The sequence below is a fragment of the Hippichthys cyanospilos genome, chromosome 11, assembly GCF_059441005.1.
Source record: "Hippichthys cyanospilos isolate Australia breed blue-spotted pipefish chromosome 11, RoL_Hcya_1.0, whole genome shotgun sequence".
In the NCBI taxonomy this organism is placed as follows: Eukaryota; Metazoa; Chordata; class Actinopteri; order Syngnathiformes; family Syngnathidae; genus Hippichthys; species Hippichthys cyanospilos.
Genome location: NC_142379.1, coordinates 6,899,995 through 6,922,194, shown reverse-complemented (window position 1 = coordinate 6,922,194; position 22,200 = coordinate 6,899,995). Strand labels below are relative to the sequence as shown.

Sequence of the window (22,200 nt, the reverse complement as noted above, 5' to 3'; positions counted from 1 at the left end):
GTCGAGTGATGCATTGGTTAACACACTGATATGTTCTTAAGTTTAAAAAAATTGAAGAAATTTAACAGTCAATAACCTGTTTATATCTTGGTGTCAATTTTGACCCAATTTGGGCAAAAGCATAAAAAAAACAGGATTTATTGGATTGCAAAGTATACACTAGCGACATGTATATCATCAACACTGTGGTGTTAACTTAGCTTTAACACAGGTTTGCCTTTTTCATCCACTTACATATTGGGCATGGGTGTCAGACTCATTTCAACACATGGAGCAAAATCTGCTCTAATTGGGCTGGACTGCAGTAGATTTTTGCTATGCACGCCAATCTGGTCCTGATGTCCTTCAAATAGCAGCAAACAACTGTAAAATTATTGGGAAAAAAATAGCATGTAATGAGTTGAAATTTTCTGTGATCCTTTTCCCATTTATTTCGTAAAATACATATTTTGTATAGAACACAAGATGAACTAAAATGAGCAATAACATTTAAAATATGTATAACTAATTAATCATTTTTAATGCTTCACAAAGTCATCTTGCAGGCTGGATTACCCTTATATATACAATCAATCAAGCAAATTACATAGATAATAAATGTAACCAATGGACCTTAAAGTATGTTTTAAAAAAGCTGCTCTAGCATGTATACTTTCTGCCAAAAGTTACTCGTAAATGTACCACGTTGCTACTCACCTTTGACAAATACACAAGCTCAGTATTATTTTTGAAGCAGGCTATGAAAGTGCAGTTCACAACAACCATTCCATGCTCTCTCTTTCTCTCGCTTGCTCTCTCCTTCGCTCCCTCTTGAATGCGTGTGTGTGTGTGTGTGTGTGTGTGTATTTCAGTGTGTAAATGTGTAGGTGTGTCGAAGGTGTGATGCACAATGTGCGAAGCTGGAGCACAGCAGGAACACGTTTGCTGTCCATAAGGCCTTTTTTTTTTTTTTTTTTTTACTCCCGTAGAGAGACTCTGAAACAAAATGGTGAGTGTGTGCTGCTCGGTTCTTTCGGTGTCCAACTGCAGTTCAGTTTTTTTTTAAAGTTAAATTGGTTTGTTGTCATCTGAATTCAACAGCTTATTGTAAATTCCGTTTCAATTATTTGTGCAGGAAAGATTTGGATCCAATAAAAGCTTCAGATGTGATTAAATTAACTCTCTTAAAGGAAACCTGGGGTTGTTGCTTTTGTTTTTTTAATACTTAAGCTAGCTTATCTTGTGGTGAGTGTTTGCAGATGCACCTGAGGGCAAAGTGCCTCTTTTAACCACTCTTCAGATTTATTGTTATACTGTATTGCCAAATGCTGCTGTTTCCATTTAGTAGATCAGAGATCAACTAAAGCTAGCTAGCATGAAAAACTTTGTTGCATAAGTCTTTTGGAATCATTAGATTTTATGGCATTGTACTAAATGGTCCCACAAAATTCTTGGTATTCCTCTGTTCATGCAAGAAAATTATCTAAGAGAACTAATATAAGAAACAAAACATAATAAAAGAAATAGCCATTGTCGGGATTCTCAGGATATTGAATCGATCACAACTCGCCATTCATCAGAGAAGGCTTCTTCAATTCATCCAGCACTGTCAGACACAAAGATGACTTCAAGACAAATAGAGCAGTCTAGTTACGATCGATTCAAGGCTCTGAGAAAGAAATGACCTGGGTGAATGAGAATATCGAAGCATCGTTCTTGGATGTTTCTGACTGTGTATTTTGGTTACTGCGGTCAATCTTGCTGACACAGGGCAGCACATTTCTCTCTAGAACACTGAATTTGTTGAAAGTAGATCCACTCGTTCTTAGATCATCCATTGATCCAACCATCAGATCCATAGATCCATCCATCCATCCATTAGATCCATAGATCTATGATCCAATCGTCCATCAGATCCATAGACCCATAGATCCACTCGTTCTTAGATCATTCATCAGATCATTCATTAGATCATTCAGATCCCTAGACGCATCATCCATAGATCCAAAGATACATACATACATTAGATCCATAGGTCTATGAGCCATCCATCCATCGGATCCATAAATTCGCCCATTCTTAGATCATCTATCAGATCCATAGATGCATTATCCATAGATCCATCCATCCATCCATAGATCCACCTGTCCTTAGATCATCCATCAATCTGACCATCAGATCCATCCATCCATCCATCCATCAGATCCATACAGTCACCAGTCCTTAGATCGTCCATAGATCCAATCATGAACTCCATCCATCCATCCATCCATCCATCCATCCATCCATCCATCCATCCATCCATCCATCCATCCATTCGTCTCTGCAGCATGTCCTGGAATGTTCTTGAGAGCTCCTGCTGGAACATTACCGGAACGTTTCATCAGGGACACATCTAGGAGGAATTCTAATTTGATAGCCTCATCCGGCTCCTCTCGATGTGGAGTGGCCCAACCAAGAATAAAATCATCTTCATTTGGCTCAGCCGCTCACCTTGACAGACTGATGCAGACTCTTGATGCACACTTGATCGGTCATGTAAAATATCATACACACAAATTGATGCTTTCATAATGAAAAAAAAAATGGCGCAAGATGTCCAATATTAACCAGTTTGTGATTCATATACTTTAACTGAATCACAGCAGGCTACTGTTTAACTCAGCCGTGCTTAATTATAATCTCTGATGAGTCCGTGTTTGAACTTTTTGTTCTCTTTTATGCCCACGCTAGATTCACTTCTTGCTGCTGTTCAGCAAGCAGGGAAAGCTACGCCTGCAAAAGTGGTTCACGCCGTTAACAGATCGAGAGAAGAGGAAGGTGATCCGGGACATGATGATGATCGTGTTGGCTCGTGCGCCACGCTCGTGCAACTTTCTGGATTGGAAAGACCTCAAGATTGTCTATAAGAGGTTCGTGTGCATAAAAACGTCGTACTGTCTCTGTTCTTTCCCCCTCACATGGTGCACACGCATACACTGTGGCTACCTGGAGGAAAGAGAGAAAGTATAGTACAAATAAAGACACACAATGAAGAAATTAACAACTGATTTTGTAAATTTAAGTCATATTCATTTTTTTTTGCAGAGGCTAGAATATAATGCAATAAGCATTGTTGTATTGTCTGTCTACTTGTGCTGCTCCCCTGTTTGTATTTAAATAGCAGTTTCTTCAAGAGTTATATCAACATGATACCAATACTGTAACTATTTGTTAGCAATATGATACGTGGATTTTTTTTTTCAAGGCCTCTCTTTTCAGGGAATATTTTGGCCAAACTGTTGCATTTTTGAAGTGAGGTGAGTGACATGCGTTGAGGTGCATGAGGAATAAGACACTGATTCCTCTTTGTTTGGATATGTAATATGTACCTAAAATTAAAAAAATGGTCCGTATTTAAACGTTGAAAAGAAATCAAATATTTATTGTAAAATATTGAAATTACACAGAATAGATTTTCCAGCATCCAACAATATAATTGAAGGAAAAAAAGAATATTTGATATCATTTCATTTCATCTCCCATAAACAAAAAGTATTTGGTCTCATAATTAATATGTCATGAAATCCCCAATTATAAAATTGCCAACATCTGGTATCATACCTGCAAATATTTGATGTTTATACCAAAGATATCCCTGTCAAAATGAGTTAAATGAATACAAATGAATGGAAGTCATCAGGTTTGAAGAAGGCAGATAAGTCTGCATTTCTTCAACCACCTGACCGCTTCCTCTCATGGTTATCTATCTCTATGGCAAGGATTCTCAATTATTTTTCATAACCCCCCTCACCCCAACTCCCCACTGCACCAATAAATGATATCATATGTCCCAGGAATTGTTATAAAAACGCACACCTGCATAGCATTGTACCCTACATCTCAATACTGTAAGTGTTGGATCGGTGCTGTTAAATATGACTGCCTATAACGGTGTGTAAAATTGCTAATAGTTGTTGGATATAATGTTGGTCACTAGTACAACAATGATGCTCTGTCTGTATTGTGTTCACAGTCACACAAGTACAAATGTTTGTACAAGCTGCATGAAAAGTCCTTTGTTGTTTGTGGACTTTTGTTGTCGGAATCTTTACAATAGCTGATAGTCAGACTTTCCGACTAGGATAATACTAAATTCGTTTCTTCACTGCCAAATATAGAGATATTGTTAGGATACATAATAATGCAATAATGATGCCGCTGGCTGTAGTGATTAACCAGCAAAGGTAAAAAGGAATCAGTTGCTTAAAGCAGCCATTCTCAAATAGTGGGACAAGATGATGCTAGAGGGGTGGGGGCTTTTTTTTTTTTTTTTTTTAATTTTCAGGCACATTGACACACTTGGTTATTTTTTTCAGTTTTAGACTAACCTGTAATCATTATAAACATTGTAAAAAAAGTATTTAATAGTTGTTGGAAGTTGATTTGTACTACTTTTTTCTTTAGTTAATGTTAAAAATAAAATATGTATATAAATAATGTTAAAAAGGAAGGCTTTGCAAAAATATTTGAAAAGCAATGCCTACAGCTAGCTGACTGCATGGTTGGCTATCATAATGACGTCTTGATCTCACAGGGCAAGTAAAATCAGGATCAGATTGCATCCTTCCACAGGTGCGCTATTGAGTAAAATAGAAGCCTAAAGCTTATAATTTTGCATCACTTTTTATGCTTTGCCGAGGAAAGAAAATCCAATGTTTACGTTGTGTAATGTTGTTGTTTTGCATCCCGTTTATGTTATAGAGTTCTTCAAAAAATTCATAAGGTGTTAAATTCATCCAGTGGTACAAAAATATTCTCTGTCTTAAAATAGGCAACATTTTCAAGTCATATTTCACAGTTAGCATATGAAAACGTGTTCTTTTCACAATTGTGCCAATATATTCACAGCGATATCCTCCACTGCAGGTATGCCAGCCTATATTTCTGCGCTGGTCTGGAGGAGCAAGATAATGAGCTGTTGAGCCTCGAGGTGCTGCACAGATATGTTGAACTGCTGGATAAATACTTTGGCAATGTAAGTAGAGATGAAAAAAAAATCCTACCCATGTCATTACAGGGATAAAATGTCCATGTGGAACGTATCTGTTCTATTGTTACACCTTGGAATTGAACAGTATATTAAAAAGGTTTTATATGCAGTACATACATACATACATACACACACACACACACACACACACACACACACACACGCACACACACACATATATATATATATATATATAAACCTTTCATGCCCCCCCACTCGCCATGCCAAGAAAGAAGGTTACTATCTAAAAAAAAATGTTGAGTCTACCTAAAACTGTTATCATTTTTAGTATGGACAAAAGAAAAAATAACAATGTATAAATCATTTTTTATCACTGTTAACTTCTTTGTAAACAGCCTTTAACAGGTTACAGATTAGTCTAAAACTGAAAAAGAAAAAAATTAGTAAGTGTATCAAAGTGCCTGAAAAAAAAGAAGCTAATCCATGTTTTATTGCAATTACAATTCACATGGCAAAAACAAAGCCTAGAAAAGGGATAGAATAGTATATGTATGGACAATTTACAAAAATTCTTTCTTCAGTTTAATGGAAAGCAAAAACACAAGTTTAATAGTTAAAAATCCAGTTGAAAAAGTCAGTTTATTTGGTGTTGTTCCATTCTTATTTGTTTATTTAGCAAAAAGCCATTGTCACTGCTTCAACATATTATATCAAAATGTAGTACTAAAATTGTATTTATTGTATTGATTCAAACTGTATTGTTAAAAAAAAGAAAAGTAACCGGACTTTGTGTTGAATCATTACGCCTAATTTAGGGCAATTGTGGAATAAACCTCTCAGTCCCTTTTGGTGCAATTTGTTCGGCATTGTTTACGGTTTCATCCTACTTCTCTTACAGTCCGGTATGTGGCACACTGTGTTTGCCCCATCACTAGGTGTGTGAGCTGGATATTATTTTCAATTTTGAAAAGGCTTATTTCATCTTGGATGAGTTCTTGGTGGGAGGAGAAGTGCTAGAAACCTCCAAAGTGGATGTGGGTGTCGCTCTGCAGGAGGCTGATGCTCTCCAAGAGGTGCAGTAAAGCTTTCACACTCCCTCTAAAACGTAGCTTTGGACAAAAGTGACTCATGTCAACCTTCAATATAACTTTTTTTTTTGTGATTGCAGACAATGGAGGAATATATGAGCAAACCTTCTTATTGAGACGGATTAAGACAGAACATCTCTCATCTCAAGATATAAACTAAAAGGTTTAGATTTGTGCAATATTTTTACTTTGTCCTAAATTATGAAGAATATTATACATTAAGTTGCTTAAAAATATGAGTAAATTCAAGTTTCCTGTTTGAAATATCACCCATTTAGCTTCAAAATGTGACTATATTTAGAAAGTTTCTTTTACTGGAGAAAAGAAAAGCAATAGTATCTTTACAAATTGTGATTTCCTTATTGTACTTTCTGATTGGCATATTCAATAATAAGCATACAATATTGTTAATGTCAAATGGTTTTCACTCCCTTCTCGGACTTCTGAGGTTCTGGCTCACCTTTGGGCTTCGTCTGCAAAGTTTTCAGGCTCTTACGCAGCCCAGCTTCATTCCAATGTTAATTGAAGACTCCTAAACACAGGTATGAAATTAAGTGTGAATGTTCCTTGTGATTTGTTGTCTTGTACCAAGTCAGCTGCGATAAGCTCCAAATCATGCACGATCCAATCAAGTCACTAATGTGAAAAATGGTTAGATGTTAACCCTTGTGTGGTATTTTTTCCGGGTCCTTTGAATTTTACATCAAAGGTATTTACATCAAAAGGAAGGTACTGCAAGAAGATACCAGGAAGCTGAAATTTCACCCAGATGGTCAAATTTCAACATGGCATGACCACATAAATATCAAATTGACAAGAGTGTGCCATCCCTTGGTTAAGATACTGCAAGAATTATATGTAAAAAAAGATGGTCAAAATGCTGCACAAGGGTGAAATTTTATCAAAGCAATACAATGCAGTAAATATTGCATTCACAGGTGCCTTCCACGTCTTATATGAATGAATTCCAGTGTATTGTGCACAATTAGTATTAGTAATAACAATTAGTTTTCGATGTATCGATACATCTCAGCTTCTCAGAATAAAACTTTCTCAAAGCGTTTTTATTGTTTGTTGATTTAAAAAAATACTCATGTTGTCACTGAGAGAAAAAAAGACCAGGGGTCAGTAAGGAAAAAATAAAGTCAATGCTTTATTAACCTCAAGTATGTCACATATGCCCACATTTAAGAAAGAATCACCAACAAACACAAGTGAATCTAAGGGGTCCAACACTGATATGTGTGTTTTTTTTTGTGTGTACATGTGCGTGCGTGTGTGTCAAGGCTGGTGAGTCACATGTGCGGGATGTTGAGCTAACTAACTCAAATTATTGTCGGAACACTCATATTTCTGCTAATAAATAAGACACTCAGTAAACGTACAGAGGAACCACAGTTGACTGCATGTTTATATTTTGGAAAATATTGAATTTTTCTCTCTGTCCATCTTCACCATCATAATGATATATACATGTAAATACAGGTGCATTTCAATAAATGGGAATTTTCTAGAATTGTTTCCAAGAAATCCAATAAATACAGAGTGAAGTAGCTCATAATCATTTTGGTGATTATTGCAGCTTAAACTTAAGAAAGCCCCGAAATGCGCTTCCCCGAAATTAATAATTGAGAATAGGGGTCACCAAACACTGGTCTGTGGCCCAGTACTGGTCCGAGACTCTACTGGGACTGGGCCACAGTAAAAATAATGATTTCCGTTTTTTGTAAAATCCGAATCTGAAAGATATCTTATTTTGAAGTAAAATGTTTTTTAATACTGACCGGATTCTCTTCGATCCATTTTGGTCACTTGAGAGCCAAAATTTTACCCACAAAATATCGCAAAATGATTAAGACGTCTTTAGAAAATTAATTTTGTTAAGGGGGAACGACCCAGCAAAAAGACAGGAGACGAGCCTACAACTTTGAAGAAAAAGACCGTTTTTAACAGGCAATACTTGGAGTACTACTTGAAATAATGATCTATGCATATAAGTTTTGCTTTTTTCACTTTTTCAATTGAACGAATGGAAGAGAATAAAGAAAATCAATGATATTGTATTTTATTGAAATGCACTTGTGTACTACATATATCGGCCCCGCGATTTATATGCCGTCGCCGGGTTTAGCTTCGACCTCACTGTCCTCCCTTTCGGGGTTGAAGTAACTCATCAGTTTCATCAGGGCCTCGTTATCAAAGCTTTGCATGTTGCCGGCTCGCTCGCCGTCCTCAGACTGTCTCTTTTCATTGGGCTCTTTATCCGAGTCCATTTGATCCAAATAATCCTGCATGGCCTGTTCGAAGGATCCCGCCTCATCCCGCTTTTGGCCAACCTTGCCGTAGCGGTACGCGGGCCCGGGATAGCGCCCCAGCATCTGAGCCGCCAGATACGCCGCCAGCTCGCCGTCTCCTGTGTCGTCATAGTCCTTTGATTTGCCGGGAGGGAAACGTCGCTGCGTGGGAGCGGCGTCCCCCGCGCGCCCCGCTGTCAGAGCGTGAAATCGTGACGCAGGGCTTCTGTACGGCTTCCTGACGGGATCTCGGTTCTGCGTGTTGCCCAATCCGAGGAGGTTGAGGATGGCTTCCCTCTGCATGTTTTTGGGGCTGCTCTTCCTGGCAGGAAAGCGTGTGTTGTAAAATTTAGTTTGAGGAATCTTGTAGATCTTCTTTGGGGATGTCTTCCAGGGTTTATTTTTGTCTCTGCTGTCTTGTGTCGTTCTTTGACTGCTCGTTTCTCCTGTCTTGAGCATATCCAGGAGATCCTCGGGTGGAATTTGGTATTTCTGGGAGATTTGAATGAGCTGATAGATAACTCGTGGGTCGATGTTATCTCTGTACTGAGATACTCTCCTCTCTGCCCTTCGGTTCTCCTTTTCCTCGATTGCTCGCTTCTGCTCCTCCTCCTCTGTTTTTTCCAGAACCTTAAGAAGGTAGTAGTCAACCTGGTTTGGATCATCCGACCTCCTAACCGGGTACCTTTCGTCCTCATCCTCGTCTTGATCTTCTTCATCGTCGATATAATCGAGGCTTCGGTCCAGCTGGTGTTTTTCCTCCTCTTCTTCCTCCTCTTCCTCACCTTGCTCTTCCACAGGCCCCCAGTCGGTAAGGTCCTCGCCGTCGTTGTCGTATACAACGTTTCTTAGATTGAACAGATCTTCCCCTTCTTCGTTCTCTTCCTCCTCAGCATCCTCCTCTTCTTCCTCTCGCTTGTGTGCTGTCTTCTCATTGGTGAACTTGTCCAGTTCATCAAAGACTGACTGCAGCGTTGCAAGGTTTTGAGGTGTGTACTTCTCCTCAACGTTCTCATTGGTGCGTTTGAAGGGGCTCTCGCGATCATCGTCTTCCTCCTCCTCTTCTTCATCGCCCTCACCTTCTTCGTCGTCCTCAAACATCAGGGGCATCTTCTTGTGAGGCATGATGCCCTGTTGTTTCTGCGGCCTCGGCTCGGAGGCTTTCTCAGTCTGCTGTAGCGTGCTGAGCACGGCCTGGAGCAGCTCCTCGCTCTTATCCTCATTCCTCTCCTCGTCCGCTGCGTCTCCATCGTCATCATTTTTAGCCCGCGTCGGGTTGGGAGCCAATCTCAGCCTGGCGCCTGTTTTCTGCGCATCCCCCAAATAGTGACCGTCGTTACCTGTGGGGACGAGCGGCTTATCCTGTGAGTCAGTTCTCTGACGAAGGCTTTCAATATACTCCAAGGCTTTGATCATGTCAGCATTGGGTGAGCGGGGCTCGTCTGATTCACTCTCACGTAGTCGATGCTCTCGGAGAGTAGCCCCATGATTGGAGCGAAGACACAGAGTGACCAGGAGAAGCTGGGCCAAACAGAGGATGGAGGGTTTGCCTCTCGTGAAGTTGCAGGTGAACAACAGCATTGTGAAACCTGCGGAAAACAGTCCAAGATGTGCAAATCAGCACTGATGTTGAGAGCAAAATCAGGCATTATGATGGTAGACAAAAATACAATATATTCAAAATCACATGAAGAGCTATTTATTTTTGTGCCTGGCTAGTGCCAATGTTGACAATTTTGCAAATGAGCACAGGCTGGCAGATCTGTAAGTGGGAGGTCTGCACCGCTGTGGGAGAGGTCACAGCCTACTTAAATCATGGGCATCATGGTGCGAGACAATGCCAAAGGGGGCGCAAATGACTGTAGGGAAAGGATCTTGTTTGTGTCATGTGAGGTGTAATTTCAATTTAAAAAAATGTTTTTTATGAACTTGGATGCACTTTTTTCAGCTTTAGACTAACCTGTATAAAAGCTGTCAACAATTATTGAAAGTTGATGAATGTTTATTTTTTTATGTTAAAAAGGTTACAGTTTTAGATATACCTGAACAACTTTTATAGATAATCATATTTAGAGTCTGAGTAGAAGTTGCAAATAGTTTTCTCTTTTTTTCAGTTTTAGACTAACCTTTAACCTGTATAAATGCTGTAAAAAGAAAAAACAGTTGTTGAAAGTTGATTTATATTGCTTTTTTTTCTTTTGTTCTTTAAACAGGATACAGGATACATGGGGGATAGCATGACAGGTTTTCTCTTTCGGGGGGGGGGGGGTGGAGAAGGATAGTCGTGATGATGTTTTGCAATTTAATGTCAATAAAATGCCTGTTTTGGCTCTTTCGTTTACTTGGCTGGGGTAGTCTCCAGTGCTGAATGAGCCTCGTGAGGACAATGTTATCAAGATAATGGATGAATGGATGGATTTGAAGAACAACACCCAGCAGCTTCAGTATACACGACGTTCGATTTCACGGTTCATAATATCTGTAGCATAAAGCCCATATTCAATAAGAAATTGAATTGCAAATGTCCCAAATGTAATTTATATATAATCACTGTGGAAAGTTTAAAATATCATGACAGCCCTTTAATGATTCAGCCGCATCATTATTATATTTCAGCATCAAAACATTCAATACAGCTTTTATTCATGAAGATATTGTCATAATATGACCGGTTTTCTTGAAAGTCCAAAAAAATGTTTGGTTTCATTGTAATGTAGTTAATGTTTGCCACTGTGAGCAGAAAATTCCAAATGAATGTCGGAGAATATTTTCGGTATCTATTCCTCTTTTTCTATGCGCTGCCCGAGAGGTTAGTTCTTTTTAAGATTGGTTAGCGCTGCAGTGATGCTGTCGCTGCCGCCTGTTGCTTCTTATCTGAGAATCACATCCTGCAGCAGCATAGCAGCATTCAGCTCCCCTACAAATCTCATTAGTCGTTAAATTGATGCTCACTGTGAGTCACGGCCCCGTTGTCACGGCAACCCGGTAAGACTAATGTTCCCACAGAAGCCACATTTATGCGCAAAACCTTTTAAACTGCAATCATCACTCACTATTACCAGCACATTTCAATTTGAATAAATAAGTAATGTGTCTGTGTGAAATGTCCCTCTGTCCGGCGCGCCAGTTTAGGAGAGACATGGAATTGCATTTAATTCATAACTTATTTCAAATAAACAGACAATAATATTGCGTTTACATTTTTACCGGTTTCTAAAACTGGCAAAATCTGAATGAGCTATTTTGCATGAAATGCAAATGAGCAAGCATGGAGAAGCTGTAAACAAGAAACAAAAGGGGTGATGATAAGATATAATCGAACAAGACATGCATGCATGCCAACAAAGGCATATCATCAGGTTGGTGAAAAGCCGCCCTGCAAAAAGCCTTAAAATAGAAAATAATTCAAAATCACTCTCTTAGTGCAATGGGAATTATACGTGGGCTCATCAATGTCATGAACCAACTTGAAATTCTTACCTTTTTGGACTTAGTTTGCTTGGACGGTCTTGTTGAGTGGTGTGAGCATCTCTGTCTCCAGCGTGTGCGCGCTCAGCACCGCGGACAGCTCCACATGCTATGAGACGCAAACCACGTGACTTAAACGTCACAGAAGGCAGGCAGCACGCACATACACACACAGTCACTTTTTTTTTTTTTATATCTGCAAAATCAAATTGCTTCTATTTTTGAAATCGGGGCCAATACTAAAAACGCATAGATTGTGTTATTGTACTTAAGGATCAATATTGTCTTCGAAGCTGTAATGTCAGGGTAAATTTTGTCATTTTGAAACAATTCTAAAAGGAGGAAAAAGTCAATCATACCTCTTTTTATATTGTGTGTGTTTTTTAAGTGTGTATTTATTTTAAATGAGTTAAAAACACTTTGTTTACCTTACGAATAGTGCACATGTCCAGACACCTACAGTTTTGTTTTTTTTTGTTAGTTTTTCCTATTTATGTCTACAATATGACTGGGATTTGGTTGAAACATTTAAACTTTCAAGGTTAAGCCATGGCAGAGGTTTGTGACCTTTCAGCGCTTCTTTTTGCGTTGATTTTTTTTTTTTTATGCAAAATGCCGATGCCATTGACATGTGCCTGAGATCTGCTGCAGCAGTGAGGGACAGACGCAGTTAAAAGTCCAGCGATGACTCATGTTCCGACTCCACCAAAGAAGCAGATGGGCGGGGGGCGATGGGGGACTGCAGTGTGTGTGTAGAAAAAAAAAAATAGCGAGAGAGAGCCCTTTACTTGTAAGCACGCACACACACTGTGGCCTCTATTTCTGGCAGCTTGTCAAGTCTTTTCTGTTATGGATCACTGCGAGTCGCTTACACTTTCATTCATAAATTCGCCTCCTCACTGCCTTTGATGTGAGCGCTGGCTGAGCCCCAGTGGCCCGCTTGTCTCATTTTTTATGCAAGCTTATTTCATTTAAGATTCACAGCTGGATTACAAAAATAGATGAAAAGGATTCGTTCCGAATTTCTCGTTTATATTCCTCCTCGCAAATGCTCACTAACAGCAAGCGCAAGTATTTTGGCCGGCTCTCAGAATCAATGTGTCCTTATTAAATTAGCAGACATCCGTTGACGTCAGCCGTCATAGGTTGGATATAATTGTAGATCATGAGGGCTCTGAAAAACAAAACACACACACACCAGCTTTAATACTGAGATCAAAAAGGATAAATTGATCAATTAATTACAGACCTTTATTAATCTCATTTTATAATCTCTTCGCAGTACTACCTCCAATTAGACTGTGTACTTGTCAATTAGTGTAACTATGTCAGCACCTTGTTGTCAACTTTAAGAATATGTATATGTGCTAATGCTAATCTGTGCATTGAATAAAACATGCAGCTTTGCTTACCTTGAATTCGATTTACAATCCATTCCATTCATCCATTAGCTACCGCTTTATCTGGAACATGTATACGTGTTAATGGTAATCTTTGTATTAAACAACACATAATGCAGCTTTGCTTACCTTGAATTCGGCTTACCACCCAGCAGCTTGAGCAGGGAAGCCCAGACACAGAAGTCCCTGGCCACTTCGTCCCAGTTTTATCTTACTTAAACTCCTCCACTTGGGGCAGGTTCTCATCCCCGACCCATAGAGGGCACTCCACTCTTTTCCGACTGAGCAACATGGTCTCTGTGCTGATCTTCATCTAAGCCGCTTCACACTCACCTGCGAATGGCTCCAGCGATTGGCTGTCATTGTGTTTGGCATAACTTCGACTTCCCGTTGCTTGAAAATGCATTCTGATCTTCACCCAGTGTGGTCATGTGTGTTTATCATGGAAATAAATCATAATGTGATGACACAATTCAGAAAGCCACATTTCAACACACCTTAATGGAAAAAAAAATACTTTATAGATTGGCATTCCTTCAAGGGGAACATTCAAAGATTTAAGCAAAATATAGAAATGATATAAAATAGAGTGGACAATTTGAGAATAGTATTGTAAACAGACTTAAGATGAAAGGTAAAACAAGTGAATAATGGCTTTTACTGGCAAGTTTATGGACAAAAGGGAATGCTTAATATGTAAATTAGCTACATTGTGACATCACAAATTGGAACAGCTCCCTCACAAACACATTTTCAGTAACAAGCAGACATCAAAAGATTGATTTACTTGACTTCATTTCAGGCTTAATGTGTGGCCAGGGAGTCCAAAGCTCCAATCTTTTTTCTACAAACAATTTAAAAGTCTATTTCCCACAATATGTCCCCTCTAAAATGCATGTCCCAGTCAGCCCGATTCCACTCCCTCCCATGTGACAAACACACATCCTCCTCCACACACTCACATTGTTTTGTGCAGATCAAACCGGAGCTGTCTGGCTAATTGCGTGCGGTTGTGCCTGTGGTGGGATTACTGGTAAACAGAAATCAATTTACAACTCACTTCCACTTTCACTGCCTACGCAATAAAAATCACCGGCCTCCACTCGGCTGATGGAAGAAGTTTCTTAAGGCACTCCTACATTTCTTTCTCACACTGACGACAGTTTGAGAGGTCATGGCTCCCACAGGATGCTTATTTGTGAGTCCAATTTAGTCCCGGAAGTGGTGCCATTTTATGACCCGTTCTCATTACAATGCGCAAGAGTGACTGTGTGTTGGACTCACACTCTGATCTGTCAATAGTAATGCAGTCTTCCTCAGCAGAAATATAAGACCCAATAAAAACATAAAAACTGATGTATTCCCCCCAGTGTGATTTGCTGATTCATGGTAAGATCGATCATTGGGTGAAAATGCTGACACATAATTAATGGAACCCTCACACCCATTTTAGCCTATTTATGTTTATACCATACACAAGTTGGTCCACGAATAATGAATTTATTATTTGCACTGCTGATTTTATTATGCCGAAGTTAAGCATTTTTTTGCACATCCCTCACGGATGTCCAACAATATTATAGGGGTGTCAAATCAGCAGATTAACAGCGATCAATTAATTAATCATCCTTAGACAGTTCTTGGATAGAAGGGCAGGTTCAGGAGCAGAGGGAGGATGTGAAAATGAAGGAGCATGTGGTCGTTGTCAGAGGTAAAGTGGTACGCATTCTTTGTAATGGGAACTTGCTTAAGTTTAGCCTACCACACAAATGCAAAGCACCCAGCTGCGATTACACCTATAGCTAACAATAGCAACAAAGACCTTAATGGAGCAGGTCAAAGCAAAGTTCTTTGCCAAACAAAACTCGAGAACAGCTGGCGTTTGAGAAAGTATGCAACGTACTGGATTAGTATTGCTTTATTTTAATATTATGTTCTCATTATTTGCCAAAAAAAGATAAAGGTTGTAGCTTACTTTCCTCCACATCACTCTGGCAGTATTTTAGCCAATGGATGCCCATGTTGAACACATTTTCTCACAATCTGGGTGAAATTTCAGCTCCCTAGCATCTTCTTTCTATGCTCTCCCCTTGATGTGAAATGCCTTTGATCTAAAGATCAAATGATTGGACAAAATAGCGCACAAGGTTTATCAAGTTGGCTTAGTTTAAGTACATTTAATGTCACTGGAAATAGTGCCTTCTGTTGCCAGGCAGCGAAAGAACTTGTGATTCATGCAAGTTTGGATACAGATTTGGAAGTGGATCTTAATACGTTTTGACAGAGTACTTGATGTTGTGGCGGGTGAGTTTATGTTAAAACACTATCCACATATAAACTCTAATCTCTCCTGATGGAGGGCACAAGGCTCTTCTCTCCTTGGTGCGCCGTGATGTGCGTTTGTCCCCTGGCAACTGGCCAGCTGCTCCCCATTCATTACCGCCCGGCTTGACGGCCAGTAATTCTGCTCCTTAACGCAGGTTTTCAGAGACTTGGCAACCATAATGTTGGATGGCGGCGAAAGGCTGTGAAAGGCTCTGAAGCATTTGACGTCAGACTCTTTTCTTTCTTTTAAGTGTGTGTTGCACACACATACATACATACACAACAAACAGTGCATTAGAGTGTGGTGAGCAGCCGCTGAATTTACCCGCAACCCCAAGCACGACCCCCCATTCCCTCACAATTCATGCTTTCTTAATGGGCCAAGCTAAGTTTGCGTTGTCATTCCCTGGTGCATCCGCTCACACCCCCACATTTACGTCTCTGCACAGCTCTCTCACTCACAGCCACAAGCACACACCTGGGAGAGTCAGAGAAAGTGTAAAATCACACTTCCAAAACACACTTACAGTATGCATATATATATATATATATATATATATATATATATATATATATATATATATATATATATATATATATATATATATATATATATATATATATATATATGCATACATGCTTGTGTAACTGCACTCAACATGAAATTACATGTTGTTTTGTTGTTCAAATGAAAAGAAGAGCCTGCAGGAATGACTGATTTGTGAGCATGACTCACTGGCTGGTGCTTTGTGAGGAGAATACAACACTCACAATCAAAGCACTTTGGTTGTTTTGGAAAATGAACTTGGCAAGACCACTCATCCTCTGAAACATTAGAAAGACTTATTGCTTATATGACCTCGGCGAATGAAGTGAGATACGCTTCAAATGTTTTATGATTAATGAGCACAACCAGTCAGAACATTCTAGCCACATGTTTTCTTGATAGAGCAATTAACAGCTTGTTTGAGTGTTCTTCCAAGATATTGCAATTATTTCATTGATATTCTTTTATCCTGATGTAGCTATATCTCTATATCTGTATAAGGAGCAATAACAAATCCTGCATGTCGTCTTTCTCAAGTTGCTTTGGCTCATTTGCTCTGTAAGTATCGGCTTCTTTTATCTGCTTTGCATTTTTCATTGTGTCAGTTTGATTGTTAGTGTAACCTTTAAAAGTGGATTTCAAACTGTTTTCATGACTGAAATTTTCCCAATTTTCCAGGTTTTCATGGTAAATGGTTGTTAAAATCGTTAAACCTTTTTTAAACTTTTTTTTCCATGACACTTCCTGTTTGTGTTTCTGATTAATCTAAAATGAATCTTCTGCTTCATTTACTGTCCACATTGTGTCTATTCTGAGCCATCACAGTGTTGTTGCAGCACAACAGATATCTACATAGCTTTCATGCATTCTTCATGCTAATGGATAAATTGTGCACGGAACTTCTCTTCTGTTGTGCTTTCACAGTTTTTTTTCGCCGCTAGCAGCTAATGAGGACGTGTGAAAGAGGTGAAATGTTTCAGAAAAGCAGATGGAGAAAATGAAAGCAGGCTTGTTATTTTCTTCTTTTTCCAGTGATGGGAAAGATTTGTTTAAAATTGATCATAAAAATACAGTATATGTGCGGTTTTCACATGTCCTTTGAGATGCATTAATATATTCTTAATGTTCATGTTTTTTTTTCCAGATCCACAAACATATTAGTGGTTTTCAAATTGTTTTAGATTCACAAATATATTAATAATTTCCATGTTTTTTTTAATGATCTGTATGTATTTATCACGATGTTCAATTCTGCTTGTGAGTTGTCGGTTTGTGCGAAATTTATTGTTGTTTATTTTTGAGACAACCTTCATGCTCTTTCAAGTGCAAAACACTTTGCACGACAAATTGTAAAGCTCTTTAACATTTCATTAAACATGTCGGAAAACAAATAAAAGCCGAGACATAATTCTTTTTGAGAACAGGTATGTTGATTTTTTGTTTGTTTACAAATATTTATTAATAATTAAGTTAATTTTGTTTTTTTAACAGATTTTGACTGTAAACCCGAAAGATGGCTATGTCTAATATTTTTCTGTGGACAAATATTTATCAAGAATTATTTCTTTCTAAGAACAGATTTGACAATGTTGTTGATTTGTTGTGGACAATTATTTATTACTAATTAAGTTAATGATTTATTTTTTAAACAGACCTCGACTGCAATCCAAAAAATGATGCTTCATATTTAATATTTTTCTGTGGACAAATATTTATTTATAATTATTTCTCTTGCAAACAGGTCTGACATTTTATGTTGATTTTATTGTTTGTTGACAAATATTTTTTATGAATTAAGTTATTTCTTTTTGATAACAAATCTCTTCTATGATCCAAAAGAGGACACTTTATGTTGGTTATTTTTTGTGGACCAATACGTATGAGGTTTGAAGGGTTCTAAAGTTCAATAAATCAAACACTGATGCCAGTAGTCACAAAGTGACAGAAACTTTTCAGCCAAATTGTGATTTAGTGTCGTGTTTAATTTAAAGTTCTCTGTAAATTGGTCATATTTGAACTTTAAATGTCAAAAACGACTATTAAAACAGACTTACCAACCAGCGAACCAATCTTTTCAACCCCTTGGAGATAATTATTTCCCTTTCACACATTTTTCTTGGATTATCTGTGCGAAGTATCTGCTAAGAGATTTTATTCAAATGTCTTTGTCCAAGCTCTTTCTTTCTGTTTTTTTTGTTGTTGTTCCTAAGGAACTAGATCAATATTTCTGGGAATTTGCTAAACAATCGATTTGGCTCAATTTGATACAACCTGTTGAACTGAAGCACCAACCATGTTCCAAAATATTAGGAACCAGTCCTAATTAGTCCTTCTAAAACATTACAGTGCATCTACAGTTACCATTTGCTGATAAATGGAATTGAGAAATCCAAGTTATTACCCCTTTTGTAATGCATTTATTTAATTGATCAATTTACTAATATTATACAAAAACAGCAGAAGATCAATGCGGCAAAGAAACTGCCTAACTCTCCCGCAAAGATTTGATTGAGTGAGCAGCATTTGCGTCAATGGCGGGTGATGACGAATGGTTTCTTTAATTGTCTTCAAAACTCCTGAGCCTGAGTCTAGTGGTTGCTAAGTGCCTAGGGAGAGACAGGAAGCAGCACTAAGACTGCGGCTGTCTGCTGCATCCATCCTGTCTTCCAGCGGCCAGACAGCTTCAGGAAATGCAGCCAGCATGACTCATAGGTCAAATTGTATGTGGACGGTCAAGTTCGGGACATTGCGTAGGCATGTTGGATGGCTGTGTCAATGTTTACCTGCACGTAGAATCCCATTTGCGCCCAAGTACAATGCATTATGTAAAGTTGACACTTCATATTTGAAAAGGATACTCCACTGGGATGAGGGCTGTGACATTAATAAGCTTTATACTATCATCTGCTTTCTATACGGATTATTCTATTATCCCTATGCTTTGGGGAACTGACTTAATAAAAAAGGCAAACTAGAACCTGGATTGGTTGCCCATATATTACATGCAGTATAAACAACACACATAAAAAGACACTTCTAGACTTACTTGGGATGAGAAGATATCTCATACGACCAGATATTATGAGATTAGAACGTCACAAGATTTTGGTTTTTGGTCAAGGAGAATGTACTCCTACTTAATGCTCTGCATGATTGTAAAACCAGCAAGTCAAGTCAAGTTTATTTCCATAGGCCTGAATCACCAGTCTCAAAGGGCTTCAATGGTGATAAAATAAGTCATACAGAATATCATAAATACACAAAAGCATCCTGAATAAAGTTCCCAGAAAGGAAAGGAAAAACACAAAAACCACATCTGGGGAAAATAAGAAACCTTCAGAAGGCACCACAAGTAGGAGGAGACCCCTTCCAGGGCTCAACGGGTTGCACTAGATGCTGAATACTAAAAAAATCACATTGTGCCATATTAGGCAGGAAGTGTCAGCGGGCAGCATCGGGTAAGATCCTCCTCACAGTTATGTTACATGAGGCATGGCTTTCAGACAGAATTCCGCCATTTTTCGCCGCCATGTTTGGCTACAAAAAGCTGAAAATTCAAAAACATTGTGAATGGAAGCGACTTTCTGGTCTGTATGCCAATTGCGAATAAAACAGGAAGCAGAGGAGGCAAAAGAGGGTTTGTATGCCAGGCTTCAAATAGGAGAATGAAGAGAAGAAGAAGGAGGACACATATACATTACTGCTGAGTTTGCATATCTCCAGGCTCTGCTTCAACAGGGCATCACCCTGGTGAAGAGCTAGTATCCATGGAGATCAGAGGTGGTTCTCAGGATGAGGACGTCCCTGTGGACTGTTTGTTTTGAGTGATTGGCTGTGAGGCCCATGGGAGGCATAAGCTGTCACGCATGCTCACATGGAGATCTCTAATATCTCTAGTGGAGGTTTCTGAGGGCAGAAGAAGCTGCAGTGTGTCATTATTGATTTAGAAAAGAAAAAAAAACATACTAGGGTTCCAAGAAATTGGAGTGGCAAAGAAGCAGACAATGTTAGCCTGGTCCAGGCTGTATATGAGAATAGTATGACAGAAGAAGAGGCATGACAGATTAGGTGGATCAACTCTGAGCCTTGTCTTGTTTGCTGTGGGGATGGACAGAAGATTGAGAGAGGTCAAGCAGTGGTCTCAGCGGACTGATGTTTGCGGATGATATTTTGATTGATGGTGAGCGTAGAGATTGGGTGGAAAGAAAGGAGCTGAGGAATAAAGGTCAGTTGCAGCGAAATAGAGCACGTGTGGAAGGGAACGGGAAATCAGGGCAATGGTAAGTTTAAATCGGGATCAACCATTTGTAGCAAAGGGGAGTGGGGAACCATACAGATGGCATTGTGTTGGTAAAAATAAGAGTTATCTTTGAGAGCTTAAATTCTTTGTTGTTATCGTTAGCTGCGGTTGAAGTCGCAGCTTGATGCTTTACATTTATGAGGAAACCTAAACTTGAACTGCTTACAGTAAATTCTGCACAAGGGTTAAACAAAAGTAAATGTGAGGTTGGAGGACTGCCCAGAAGACAGTGGCAGAGATGAAAATGCTAATATTCTCTTTGAGGGTGACGATGATGAATGAGCTGAGGGCAGATCCGCCTACAACAGGCAAAAGACATGGAAAGCGGCAGAAACAGGAAGTCAGAGAGATACAAGGAACACAATAAGGAGCTCTTACTCAGAAAAATATCACTGACACTGAGAATGATTAGTTCTCTTATGAACAGGTCAATTGCAGTCCTTAAAAAAGGGCAAGCAGCAATATTTCTTCATCTGTTGAAAGTTCAGTGCGTCATTTTTCTTGCAAAAATGTCACGGTCAACTCGTCTTACCTCCTGTCTGCCTTGACAAGAAGAATTTTCACTGTTTTGATAGGCGGACATTTTTGCAAAGTTTTATGAATTCACATAAAAGTATTTTCCCTCAAGCCTGAATACAATGGTGCTTAATCAGATTTCCTTCCCAGTGATGATCATAGAAAACGATGTTCGAGTTGAACACAGTCATTGCAATCGAGACGATTCTGAAATCAGACTCAATGGCGGTTGCAGCCGAAAAGATAATACGCTCTAGTTTTAAAGGTGCAAATGTCTGCCTATGCCAGTTGATTTTGGTTCCTTTTTTAAGTGAGGAAAAACTGCAATTGCAACTTTAAAAAGCAAAGCTGACAGCTATTATATAAACCACGAATGTGACGTTCACACTAGTTGATGCTGCAAATGCCTTTTTTTTAATCCTAAATCAGTTGAAATCGGCTCTAGCCCCTAATTAGGAATAATGGTGTATAAAACCGATGGATGACTCTTTTTGACTCTTTTGGTGACTGAAAGACTGGACCTTTTTTTGGTTTTGAATTGGTGCAGGCAGACAAGGTGAATAAGCTGTCTCCAAGTGCCTATTTCACAGTGATGGTCTTTGATCGCCCTTGCGAATATCACAGACATCAACAAGTGGAGAACATTTGTCAGTTCTTCCTAACTGTACTTTGTGTGCATCATTCCACTGCATGGACTCCAGAAAGTCCATTAATGTTTCCGTTTCGACAAGTCAAAGACTGTATGCTCCTCTGCTACAATGATATTAAAGGGCCCATATCATGAGAATTTTAACTTTTCACATTTATGTCCATCCATAAAAATGATTCAACTTTACCTGCGGCACAGTTTCTGAGATGTGCTCGTGTGTCAGTCATCGCAGAATGCTTCGCTCTACTGTGTGCAAGCGATTTATTCATTCAAATCATATTTAAAAAGCAAACTAACATTAAACTCAGTATACTTAATTCTAAACATCCATCCATTTTCTATATCTGCTTATTCTTACTAGGGTCGCTCGCATACTAGTGCCTATCCCAGCTCTCTTTTTTTGAATCATAAAATCATTTATCAATTCACTCTTTAGCATTCACGGTGTATTGGTGGCAACACTTTCATCAGTGCTGGTTGTCACGGTAACAGGCCCAAATGGCCCAACTGTTAGAATGCTCAATTAACTTTAAGCAACCTCTTTCTGCAGATTAGAGGCAGGTGTGTTTGTTTACATACGTCATTTGCTATAAAAGATTAATGCAGGAGATTGAGCATATTTTGGTCCACTCAAAGTCCTG

The 22,200-nt window shown here is 38.9% G+C and overlaps 2 protein-coding genes across 2 annotated transcripts; one reads left to right on the top strand and one right to left on the bottom strand.

The window, feature by feature from the left end:
- The first annotated feature begins 884 nt into the window (after positions 1–884).
- On the top strand, positions 885–7,123 carry ap1s3a (adaptor related protein complex 1 subunit sigma 3a). The gene is made up of 5 exons (XM_088427972.1): positions 885–988; positions 2,713–2,891; positions 4,888–4,996; positions 5,908–6,045; positions 6,141–7,123. Exons 1-5 carry the CDS (start codon positions 986–988, stop codon positions 6,174–6,176), a joined length of 465 nt encoding a protein of 154 aa, XP_088284098.1. The 5' UTR covers positions 885–985; the 3' UTR covers positions 6,177–7,123.
- Positions 7,124–7,200: 77 nt separating this feature from the next.
- scg2a (secretogranin II a) lies at positions 7,201–11,947 on the bottom strand. Its single transcript, XM_088427971.1, has 2 exons — positions 11,835–11,947; positions 7,201–9,943 (listed from the first exon to the last, which is right to left on the bottom strand). The coding sequence occupies exon 2, from the start codon at positions 9,933–9,935 to the stop codon at positions 8,169–8,171; it is 1,767 nt and encodes a 588-aa protein (XP_088284097.1). The 5' UTR covers positions 9,936–9,943; positions 11,835–11,947; the 3' UTR covers positions 7,201–8,168.
- Between the last annotated feature and the right edge of the window lie 10,253 nt (positions 11,948–22,200).

Coding starts and splice junctions, on each gene's coding strand:
- ap1s3a (XM_088427972.1), top strand. Junction 2,892..4,887: donor CTCAAGATTGTCTATAAGAG/GTTCGTGTGCAT, acceptor CCTCCACTGCAG/GTATGCCAGCCTATATTTCT. Junction 4,997..5,907: donor TGGATAAATACTTTGGCAAT/GTAAGTAGAGAT, acceptor CCCCATCACTAG/GTGTGTGAGCTGGATATTAT.
- scg2a (XM_088427971.1), bottom strand. CDS start 9,935: ATGCTGTTGTTCACCTGCAACTTCACGAGAGGCAAACCCTCCATCCTC.